The following is a 12,822-nucleotide window of genomic DNA, read 5'->3' as shown; positions in this document are numbered from 1 at the left end:
TTTACTAGGCAGTGTGTTTTCACCCTCTGTATCGTTAAATCATCACAACAGTAGTTTATCCTTGATCTTTTAATTTTACTAAAAAGAGAAGTGTAGTCTAGAGTGGTTAAGAGAATTGTCCAAGTCATCCAGTTTATAAGAATTGGAACCAATTTCTATATGACTCCAGAAACCCTGCTACCTAACATGGTTAAAGAAATCATAACAGCATGAAAATAATGCTTTCCCACAGACTGAGTATTGAACTTGCTCTTAAAAAGGCAGCATTCAGGAGAATCTTTAGATTCCTTATTGGAGTCTTACACAATCACCTTGTCCTTACTTGTAACAAAACTCATTGAGAAGTTCCCAAAAAGGGGAGAGTCAAGGTCACTTGGGATTAACCACTGTATTCCATCAGTCACTGAAGCCTTAGCATGACTCTCAATATTTACCTACTGGTGGGAGATTTACAGATGGTAAATTACTTATGTAATACCTAGCCTATATATTTTCTAGACTTGTTTTGCTTTTATTGATTATTATCTAGTTCTTGATGTATGCCAAAGAAACTATTTTGTCCTCTATTTTTCCCTGCCACGTACAACAGGGAAAATAAATTAGGCCCCTAATCATAATAAAATAGATTTAATAAAAATAGAAAATAAAACATATTATCTTCTTCGGGTATTAAACATCCTCTTTTCAGAGTGTACTAATGCTATCATGTAGGTTATTATGGAACGGACTAGAAAATTTTGGTAGGATAAACACTTTTGCAGAATGGTAGCTTTTTTTGTTTGTTTTGTTTTAACATATCTACAGTTTTTCTTTGGGCTTGATATATCCTTCTCTCCTAGAAAAATTTCAATTTACATTTAGGTATATGGTTCTTGCCAATTTAGTACAACTGTTTTCCACACTAGGCTCAAGTTCTCATTAATGCTGAGTGAGTTGATACATCTTAATAATCTCCAACTCTGTTAACTTCTCCCAGGTGCAGTCTTATGTTTTGCAACGTTAATACATTTAATGCATACATTTACTGGAGCTATTTTTATCACATCTTAAAATTTTCATTTGTTAAAAGACCCAATTTCCAAATTTATTCTTCATTTCTTTAGTCTGTTTAGAGTGTCAAGGAAAACACCTTTATTCCATTAGTTAGCATTCTCATTCCTTCCATTTTTCCTCTCCTAAAAGTTGTTCTAGTTTGGAGGAGCAGACAGGGAGATCAGAGAAAAGTGAACTGAGTAAAGTACTATTTTCCAGAATGTCTTCAGAACTGTTGAAAAGCTCATGGGAGTGTGGGGGGAATTTACCCAGCCACCTAATGAGCTATTCTTTTAAAAATGTCCTGGTTGCCTTCAACCAGGAGAATATGCTAAAATTCCTTAGTGTCTTGCCCATCTAGGTCTTGAAGAAATGGTTAGTTTTAAGAAAAACATAAACTTTTATTCTTTATTATTACACTTATAATTAATAATATACTACAAAAGCCATTCAAGCTCTGTCTCCACTCAAAACTGTCTTTATGAACTAACACTTGTACATTATGCAAACTATTAGTAAAACAATGTAAGAGGAAATGTCTTTTAAAAATGTTTTCTATGTTCTTAAAAGAGCTGTTTACATGGAAACAATTATTTTGTTAAGAATATATAATTATTTTTCTTACTCATTAAAGTCTATCTTTAAGGAGTTCTAAGCATGTTTTAACTCGGTGTTACTGTTAGTCAATAAATTAATTAGTCAGTTAATTTAGATTCTCACTAATTCCAACTGGTCTTCTCCCCAACCTCCCCCCTTTATTTTATTATAAGAAATAAGTGAACATAAGTCTGGTACTACCTTCAAATCATAGAATTGTAAAGAGTTGTAAAAAGTAATTGGTTATAAAGGGGGAAGGTTTTTGTGCCCTTGAAGGTTTATAAGAACTGAAGGAACCACGTAAAGTCAACACCACACCCTTTTTTCTCCTATGTTGAAAGTCTCTGATAAGATCTCTCCTTCCTGTCATTAAAAGTGGTTTCTTAAAAAAAAAAAAAAAAAAAAAGTGGTTTCTTATCAGAAGCAATTAAAAGCTGCCGGTTCTTTTGCTTTCCCTATGGATCAGAAGCTCTTTGAAGAGTGGCATAAAAATCGTCTTCAGTGCTCTCCCACGGCCTAGAACAGCCTGCACAACCTATATACACAAATTTTAAGTGATAAATAAATAAATAGCAGACATAAAAAGGGAGAGATGCTTCATTAGACATAAAGGTCCTGTTCTCTCTCTGCTTCTTGCTTTCTCTTAACTGCTATAAGGCATCAGTGAAGAAAATACATAAGTCGATTACAGTGTCAGAGAAGTGGAGCCATAAACTCTAATAAAAATAAATAAGTATCATCCACGCGGTTCTGGAGAAATCGCTCAGGATGTTCGGAACAGGTGCTTTGTAGACACATCGAGTGGATAGCATCACAGTAAGTTGGAAATGGAAAGCTGAGTGTAAAATGACAGTCTATTTGTCCACGTAGAGAAATAGACTGTAAGGCTTTCCTATACTTGAAAAATCAGTGCCTGTGACTGGGAAAAAAGTATCCGCGGATGTTTTCAACGGGGCAATAGGGCTGCAGCGAAGCAACGATTCAAGACTCTCCACAAAGGGGGCGAAAGGAGGGGCGTTTTCACGTGCTTTCTGCCTTCTGGGGGCTGCAGGGGCGAGACGGAGAAAGGAGTGAGACTGGGAGGGGTGGCAAGGCTGTCAGGACGGGAGAGGAAGAGGCGGGGTCGGGTCCCGCAAGCCGAGACTTAGTGGCGCACCTGCGGCGCCGGCGTTGGCGGACCAGGGAGCCGCGCAGAACTAGCGAGCTGGACGGGGCGTCGGGCCGAGCGGTACCCAACGGCCGGGGACTGAACCCCTGGCCCGCCCCGCCCGTCTGGGACCCGGCACTCACTCCAGCACCCCGGCAGCCCATGCCCGGCCGGTCTGGCTTTGCGTCGGGGTGCAGGCTTCCTCCCCCACCGGCCGCACGCGGTCCGGGTGCCGGGACGCCTCCTGCAATCTGCTCCCGGGCGGGGTCCTCTCGGGTGGGTTTTATCCCCTCTCCTCCCCCTGAGCCCGGCCCCCAGGTTGGTTCTGGGGAGAACGCGGTGCGCGGGGAAGCCCGTCCCGTGCCTCTCGGAGCCGCGCGGAGGTGCGTGCGCGAGTTGGCTGACAGCTGTAAACTATCGGCCAGTGAAGGTCCCGGACACCTGCCCCCGACCCCGCCCCACCCCGCTCTTCTCCCCACTCCCCCTTCCGCATGTACTTTTCGATTTTAGGATCTTCTCTTTCCTTAAGGATAAATTTGCTATCCATATCTGTTCAGATGAAAATGACACCATGGTTTTCATACTTTTTTGAACGCTAACAGCAGAAAATCCCATAGGGAGGTGGGGAAAGAGGGAAGTGTGTGTGTGTGTGTGTGTGTGTGTGTGTGTGTGAGAGAGAGAGAGAGAGAGAGACTGTCCGACCTAGGGGGAGGCAGGGAGCTTCCCTCTCCTGGAGGACAGACAGAATGATACATACTGTCATTAACAGTTTTGACCCACCCAGACCCCACCCTTCGGTTGCATCCATCACACGGTCATTACAAAGGGGCAGCGCTGTCACACTGCCTGCCCTGCTCTGGGGCTGTCGGGCTGGCTTAATGAGGTGCACCCAGCCGGGGCTATTGTGCAGCGCGAATGAGGCAAGAACGAGACGGCAACGATCCTAGCAGCTGCTCGCAGCAGCCCCGCAGCAGCAGCCAAGCCCAGACCTCAAGTGGATGGATGCCTCTGGAAGTGTTTTCCTGAACGAACCCAGCAGGCAGTGGAAGACTGTGGCAGGGCTAGCGAACTTAGATGGGGCATTCCTCTCCTAAGGTTGAGCTGGCTGGAGGCAAGTGCAGTCGCTCGGTTGATCGCGGGGGTGCTGGGGGCGGGGGAGGGGGTGATAGTCGTGCTGGTTTTAAGCCCTTCCTCAGTCTAAGGGCGGCTTGGATCGATTTCCCTTCCAACCACTCAACTCTCCCCTTTACCTTTTGTCTCGTTAGCTTGGCTTTTTCCGCCCCCATCCCCTCCCCTCCCCGGTGTGGTCTGAGCCGTGCGTCTAGCTCTGGGGGTTGTGCATTTTAATGTAATTCTGATTGGTGAATGTTCTCTCCTTTTTGTTGTGATTACTAGAGATACTTTAGTCCTGCCTTCCCAGTTCTGCGCCCTGCACAAGCAGTTTTGAAAAATTAAGTGCAAAAAGCATGACAAAGCAATATGAGGTTGCCGTGGTAAGTGAACTTTTAAACAAAAAATTACCATTTCTTCTCGGGTGCTCGGTCTGTGGGTGGTTTGAAGGCGACTCATCACACACAAAGGGCTGGGTACTGGGAGCTGGGAGCAGGGGGTGGTGAAACAGAAAATAGTAGTTTTAATTTTTTCTCTTTACTATGGGCAGTAGACGTGTTCCGTGTTTATCTGTTTGATACTCTTGCGAAGGCAATGGGCTTGATGTATTTCAAGTGGGTGAGAGTTGGCAGTCAGCAGGGTCGAGGTGCAGAGGATGGAGGAGAAGGGAACTAGGTTATTGTCTGGTTTCAAAAGAGCCTGCAGTTCTGACTTCCTGAACTCAGCACAGTAGCCGGGTCATTCCTGACCGAAATCCTAAGGAGGAAAGGAACAATGGGGTCACGCTAAGTTACTACAACTATCTCTGTGCCCTCACCTGCACCGTTAGACCTCCCCCTTTCTTCCTTGCACTTCCTCAGGTAGCAACCTTAGAAGGCATCATTCTTAGACAAATTTTAAACGCTAAAATGATGATCACATAATGCATTTGGAAAGTTGTGATCTTAAAAGGTTTGAGGCTGGAGAAAGGGATTGCTTGCTACCCTCCTTCACCACTTCTCCCTGCTCTCCTCCCCACCCCATCCTCTTTTTAAACTAAAATGAACAGGTTCATATACGGTTCCTTCCTCAGTCTCCTCTCCTAATCCCTTTTATTTGTTTTAAATGGGAGGTATATTCCAGGGAAGGATTTCTGAGTTTTGCCCCTTCATCTCATTCACTTTCTGAGAATAACTATCCAACTTAATATTTGTGGTAAAATTTAATAATTTCAAGTTTGGTAAAAGGCTCAGCCTTTCCTCTGGAAAATTCTAAATTGTTTGGCCAGCTCTCAGTAGTCTTAACTTTTTCTGTTTGTGAATGTAGTTGCCTTTTGACTTGTCAAGGGCTGTTGCCATGGAGATGACTGGGATGCCCTATATTGGAATGGACCTGCACATTCTCTGATGAGGCAAGGCCATCTAAGTTTTCTCATTTGAAGGATGGAATGGAAGCAAAAATGCCCCCTTGAAAGGAATTGTTCTCATGTTTTGTTGAAACCATTCTTAACTTTATATGTGTGTAGATGTATAATTGTATGTGCTTACATTTCTCAAGATCTATTCTGAAATAAAGATTTTTTAAGTTATAAATATCTTCTGATCATAAGAAACACAGATAGTAACTTTTAAACTGATTATATTGCAATAAAGATTAATGTATTTTATTGGGCATATACTTTAATAACTTATTTTAACAACTGACTTATTTTTTGTCTATTCTACATGAAGCTACTGTAATTTACCAGTAACTATCACAGGAAAGTGTCACCTTATAGTTAGCTTTCAAAATCATCACTATTTGCAATCACCACCCTTAAAACAGTTTTCAGTTTGAGAGCTTAAACACCAAATGACTACCTAAACTACGAATCTGTTGGTACAGGAAGAATCAATTCAGTAAAGTTTTGGCTCTCAAAAGAGTTTAGATTAGAATATATTATTTTATATATTTTTAGGATATATATTTAAATCCCATTGAAATTAGGAAGTTTGTTTTTCGTATGTACTGATATTCTTAGAGTACAGATAGTCAACTAACAATGTTTTTAACTATATAATTTATTTTGGACCATACTACTCAACTCTCATACCTATTTAATTTAAATGTATGGCCTGTACATATGTAAAATTAGATTGCTTTGATACCTGAATTGAGAAAAACATCTTTAATCAGATTTATTTTTATCATACTCATAATCTCAAACAAACCCTCAACTTTACTGTAGTTTTTCATTTGCACATTAAAAATACTATTTCAGTTGAAGATAATCATAACAATTATTATTTAAAATAAGTTGGATAATTGAGAGTTGTCTCCTAAATGATAATTAATGTTAGTGCATCTGTTTAGTTTCCTATATAAGTACCTAGACTAGAGCTGTATTTTCCTGGCACTTTCACTTACTAATACCCTAATTCTGTGGCAATTGTAGGTTTGCTAAATATTCTCAATATGGAAATTTCTTTATATCAGAATATGATACTATAATCATTTCTTTCTTCAGTGTTCTAATTATATGTTAGTGGCACATTGGAAATACAGTGGCCATGTTTTGATATTTTCCCTAAACCTCTGTCCATTAGAATAAATTTTACAAATAACAGAAAGCTTATAATGTTCATAAGAACAAAATTCTAAGTGTTTTCAACTAAGCAGTATTTCTATACTCTCATAGAAATATTCATTGTTTCCCATAAAGGAGAAAAAAATGGGTGAGATATGGGGGCAGGGGGAGGGTAGCCAGGGTCATCTAATGTTACATTGTAGGTTTTGCCTCTTATACCATTCTTGGACATAAAATGTGCCTGCAAGCAAAAAAAGTAAAAAAGAAACAGCTGAAGTGATACTATGATTTTAAAAATTCAAAAATAACTTTCATTTATTATGTCTAATTAGTATTAAACTTTAATGTGTATCTTATATCAAATATACAATGTAAAACAGCTAAGAAGTTAACTTTAATAATTAACATTGTTGTTTCTCTACCATGATCCAATCATATATGTAAGTGCTTTACATATATTATCTCAGTTAATCTTCAGAATTCTCTAGGTGGTAGGTTTTAGTATGCCTAGAAACTGAGTAGTTTAAATCAGACAGCTCATAAACCATAAAGTGAGGATTTGAATCTATCTGACTCTAAACTTGGGTCTAAAATCAAGCAAAATGAGAATCAAATAGTAGAAAATATGAGCTAATTTACTCAATTTAAAGAGACCTTCCACATAAAACCCATATAATCTCCCCAAATTCCAAACATAGGAATGATTACCTGTTAATCTGGGCACTTTCCTCAATAAAAGATTTTGAAGAAAAAAAAATCCTACTGAAACATTCCTAATTATATCCCCAAATTGGGCTTGGATACATTATGCTGGTTTGGCTGGTTGTTTCTTTTGGGGGGCACTAATGGAGGATTTATTGCCTCCTCTGTCCCACCCCAAAAATAAACAAAAGGAGAGGAAGATTAAATCAATTTAATGACAAAAGTATTTTCAAATATGTACCAATATATTTGAAACATACACAACATACACAGATATGTACCAACAACTTAATAAAAGGAAAGCCTAACTGAAAACCCAGTTTTCCTTAAATATAAGGGACATAAATCAAATAAGCAGAGTGATTTTTTTTTCATTTTACCAACTTAAATTCAGATTTAATTTTTCATTTTAAAGACTTTAAAAATTCAGTTACAGTAACATTTGCTAGAGCAATGAAATGTTGTATGCTTTTATAGGTAGTAAATCATTTCATGATTTTTTTTGCCATATATTTATTTTCTAAGTTAGAGTTTAATCAGTTAAGTTTTACACTAATTATTCAGTGAGTAGGGGCCGGCATTTTTAAAACTACCTTCATTTAGTGAACTAAAGAGACTTAAAGATAGAAAGTGATATAGAAAATATGGGGCCTCATTTTATGATTCCTTTTTAAATATGAAAGATGATAGACTGTGAAATACTGGGGGAAAAACCTTTCCCTTTAAAAAGCTCTAATTTTGCTCTTTTTTATTTATAAAATCTTTGAACCTAAGAGATTGGGACATAGATATTAAATTAAAAAATATTTAAGGACATCATGTACATTCAACAGAAAACTGTTCAATTTTTCACTTTCACCTGAGAGGAAATGAAAGCACTCTATCTGCATTTTTTGCAGTAGATGGGCTCCTCAGTTGTTTTGTGTGGACCTTTTTTTAAAAAAATTTGAGTTACTTTTTTTAAATGCAGAGAACACACATATTTAAAAAGGCATTTGAATTAATGCTCCTGATAAGTGAAGGACTTTTTAAAAACTGATTTATCCATTTTGTAAGCTTGATTTTTAAAAAGTGAAATTGTCCAGCTCTCTCATGTTTAAACCCTATTACTATGAGAATTCCAATAGCTTTTTTAAGAGTCTGATAATTTTGGACTTTTAAGAACCATGTTATAAAGGGCTGAATTGTGAGGCTTAAACGTTTCAAACTCCCAAATAGTCTAGCAGTTAGTCACATATAACTGAATTCTACTTCACTTTGACCTTGGAGACCATAACTTGAACTTTTACCTCCCCAACCTAATTCTAGTTATTTTCTCATTTTAATTAAAATTCAGGCTGGGTTTTTATCATAGTTAATAAAATATTTGTATAATCTTCTATTTTATCCTTGATTTGGAAATTTACATTACATTATTATGTACTAAAATCATAGAGTTGTATGTACAATTTTCTTTCCCTTCAAATTCATCAAAGTACACAAGTCTGTATATATGAATAATAAATGTACAAAAAGTTATAGTTATATTAGTATGAAGCAAAAAAATTTATTAAAGCAGTTTTTCAGTTTCAATTTGTGGGATAATGCCACAAAACTGAATTTTACCTAATGATAATATTAACATTCATTATTAACTAAAAATGTAAGAGTATTTTAGGATAGGTCTGTGGAGTCTCTTCTTGTACTTCACCACCCATCGCTGTCCCATAACCTCATACAAAATAATAATTTCACTTGAAAAATTAGGAGGAAAATGTGGAGTATGTTTAAATTAGGAAAAGAATGAAAGGACCTTAAGATAGTTCCTGCATACGTCCTGGAATCCTTCATGCTATGCATTTCAATTATTCCTTGAAATTCTTTCAAACATGAAATCTTTACATTTGTGTTCAGTGTAAAGTTACATGTTATGGACTTTCAAAGCCTCTCAGAGCATGAAAAGTTTATAGGAAAGGGCAGAATACTACTAGCTAGGTACCACCAAACCTGACAGACATTGACAAAGGCTGAGAAAGCAGTGTTAATGGTTCTAACTTAAAAAAAAAAAAAAGAAAGAAAGAAAGACATATAAAGCTAGTGAAACCTGAAGTCGTCATTATCATTCAGAAATAAGAATTCAGTTTTTTTAGTGTTTCCAGTAAAAATAACCGTTGGACACATTATAAATATTTAATAAAATCTAAAAAATTACCCTTATCCTTTGTTAAAGATAAGGAGAATAAAGATTGCTACGGAAATCTAGACTTTGGAATTTCTAATTTCTCAGTGCTTAATATATCACCATTAAATTTGATGTTATGGCAGAGATGGTATTTAATATATGGTTGAGCCTTATCAATCACTGTAACATTTTGATGTGTCTTGGAATACAAAAATGATAAACTTCACTCAACAAACATTATTGCATGCTTATTAGGTTTAAGGTACAGTGCTAGAGCCCAGGAATACCCTGCTGAAAAAGATGGCTTTGCTGTCAAGCAATGCAGTCTGTATAGGAGACGGGCATGTCAACAAATGGTTATAATGCAGTGACATAATTGCTATCAGAGGTGTGTACAAAGTGCTTTTAGAAAGATAGAAGAAGCCATCGCCAGTACGCCTGCAGTTGGCTTTTGTGTGGGTATTCAGGAAGTGCTTCCCAGTGGAGGTGAAGTTTTGCGTACTGACTTGTTTTTCCATTAAAAAGAAAAGTGTAATAGTGGAACTTCAAATAATATAAAGAAAGATGAAAGTATTCATTTTCCTAGTCTTTACATTTTGATATGTACTTATTATGAGGGAGAACAAGTTGTCTGTGTAGGATGCTGAATTTTTCAAGATTCATTAGTGTAATTTCTTAGACACACTGCCTTTGACAAATGTGCACAGCCGGGAAAGCCTTTAATATATTGATTATGTTAGTGTTTTGTTCCTAGTAGCATAATGGATAAAGCAAAGGCTCCATTTTTATTCTTCTGTGCTCTACCAAAAAAAAAAAAAGTATCTTGTAAACCGTGAAAGGCACACAAAAGCAAAAGTAATTAAATAACATAAATGGTGAGGGAGATTGCCTGTGATCTGGGCTAGAATTAGAAAGGGAGGTGTAAGAAAGAGGTTATTTGAGAGGAAATGATATGAAAATGTTTTAAAATAGGAAAAAGAGTTCTGCTTCATAACAATAGGGTATCAACTTAAGCGATTTCACTTTCCTTTGTATTGCTTTCACATTTACAGTGGAGGAGGAAAGTAATATTAATCTCAAATTTTCCTTATTTATGAGTAAGTTTCATCATTAATCAGACTAAAGCCACCCTATTTCCTTTTTTAAACTCCCAAGTGCATGAAAAATCTTCTCTTGAGAGTGATTAGTCCTTCCTGTGAATATCATTTTGCATTTTGCTCTCTGATATCTTGACAATACAGTTTAGCCCATTCCTGCTGGGATTCTCTCCTGGCAACAATTTTTCATTTCCTTGTGTTCATTTTTAGGAAAATCCTCTCAACATTGTTATATGTATTATTTTATAGGAAGGAAGCATGTAAAATACTCTTGAACTCATTTTACTTGTGAGTTTGAATAGCATTCAGATTAGAATGATTTTCCCAGAATTTTATAGGCTTGCCCAATCCAGCTGTATATTTTATATGCTAATGTAAATTCTATTTTTGTTCCCCTTGGGGGTTTAAGTGATTATAATTGTTGCTCTTCAAAAGCCAAACAGATGATGATTGCTGCTTCAGGAGTATACCAAAAGAAACTGGCTTTCATTAAACCTGCTCATCCACTTCACAATTATCTCCATTTTATCTAGCTAAGAAGCAGGAAAAAATGGCAAGTACAGTTCATTGAAGCCAGTTCAGTTATTTAAACATCGCTTTATTGAACTAGCAGGAGGTGTTAAAGCAGGGGGAATGTTTTCATTCTAACAGCGATATGTAGCCAGTGGCCCAGCTCAAGAGTTAGTTGAGCATCAAATGCCAGAGGCCACAGGGAATGAGAGGGGAGATATTTTAAGCCATTCTGAGAGGTGTCCTCTAGTGGATACAGTAAATAGTACTGCAGTGGCAGCTATTCTGAAATAGTCTTTTTGCTTGTTCTTCTTTCTGTAAGTTCAAAATGGAGTTAGTTATTTAGTATCCGTTAAGAAACACTCAGAAATGCACGCTAAATGAAAGGGAAATTTCCTATAAAATGTAAAAAAAAAAAAGGGGAGTGGATATTTATAAAGTCTAAAAGGATGCTCAATCCTGAGACTGACTGACATCAAAAGTCCTTCATGGTATCTTTATGGTCACATGAGCCTTGTGATCTAACCATGGGTCGGAAAGAAGATTTTTATGGAGGTTGGTTTTCCTCAACTGAGAGAATATTTCCCACAGGTGACACAAGGGCTCTGAGTTACCTGTGCCCCAGTCCTAGGGAGAGGGTGGAGGGGTAGCCTTGGAAATGGGTTGCATTGGAAAATATTTCTGACCACATACATCGCTGCTGTCCTCCTAATGGCACAGTGAGGGTCCATGAACTCTCACCCAGAGGAAAAGAAAAGTGCCAGAGTCAACAGCTGTTCAAGCTTCCAGCTGTGAGAAAGCAATTCTCTGCCGGTTAAATGAAAAATTCTGAAAGGGCTCTCTCCTCTAAAATTTCAGAGAGCCACGTTTTAGAAACCAATTGTCTAAGGCTAGACAGATAAAACATTACATTCATAAACCCAAAAAAAAAAAAAAAGGAAAGTTTCACTTTTTCTACAGATTTTCATGTTCCAAGATAGTTCAGCAAGTTTTTGTTTTGTTTTGGTTTTTTTATAAAGTTATTTATTTTTGGCTGCATTGGGTCTTTGTTGCTGCACGCCGGCTTTCTCTAGTTGCGGCGAGTAGGGGCTACTCTTCATTGTGGTGTGCAGGCTTCTCATTGCGGTGGCTTCTCTTGTTGCGGAGCATGGGCTCTAGGTGCGCGGGCTTCAGTAGTTGTGGCACACAGGCTCAGTAGTTGTGGCGCACGGGCTTAGTTGCTCCGCGGCGTGTGGGATCTTCCCGGACCAGGGAGTGAACCCGTGTCCCCTGCATTGGCAGGCGGATTCTTAACCACTGCGCCACCAGGGAAGTCCCAGTTCAGCAAGTTTGAGGCAATTTCAATTTTTGAAGTTTTAACATAGGGTTATTATCTTACAACTTGATTTTGAAACTTTTGGGGAATCATATTGAAAAAGGAAAAAAAAAAAATAAAGTTTACTTAAGAAAAAGGAAATATGTTCCTGAAAGGCTTTGGATAATTTGCTAGTAAGTTGTGTACATTAAAAAATAATTCTTTTCCTCTCCATTCTTATGCCATAACAATAAACGTTTTCTCCAGTTTTCATATATGTCATCTTATTTTGGCTTCACAATAACCTCATAAAGTAAGAAAAGCAAATACTATAATTTCATTTTACGTATAGAAACGTAGAGATTTACAAATAGTTTTAAAACTAGAATTTGGGTAAACCAACTTCTTGATCAACATCTTAATCAACATTAAGATTTGATCTACCAAGAGCTTGGCAATACATGATGTTGAATTATATCTAGACTATTCTGAGTCATTTCTGAACCCTGAGGTGGGGTGGGAGGTAGAATGTTCCCAGATAATATTTTCCCAACTAGATCTTATGTGAATTTGCATGTTTAGATCCAAGGAGAGAGTATATCAATGGCCCGCTCTCTAAAAACTCTC

The 12,822-nt window shown here is 37.6% G+C and overlaps 1 protein-coding gene across 1 annotated transcript in view; it reads left to right on the top strand.

Moving 5' to 3' along the window:
• Positions 1-3,563: 3,563 nt before the first annotated feature.
• ELAVL2 (ELAV like RNA binding protein 2) overlaps positions 3,564-12,822 on the top strand; it is a 157,963-nt gene continuing 148,704 nt past the window's right edge. The window contains exon 1 of the mRNA XM_082470488.1: positions 3,564-4,269. Within this exon, the coding sequence (XP_082326614.1) occupies positions 4,243-4,269 (27 nt within the window). The 5' untranslated portion in view covers positions 3,564-4,242. The remainder of the gene's footprint in view (positions 4,270-12,822) is intronic.

The sequence above is a fragment of the Balaenoptera physalus genome (genome assembly GCF_965194825.1).
Source record: "Balaenoptera physalus genome assembly, chromosome: 7".
Taxonomy (NCBI): Eukaryota; Metazoa; Chordata; class Mammalia; order Artiodactyla; family Balaenopteridae; genus Balaenoptera; species Balaenoptera physalus.
This window is presented reverse-complemented; position numbering and strand designations above follow the sequence as displayed.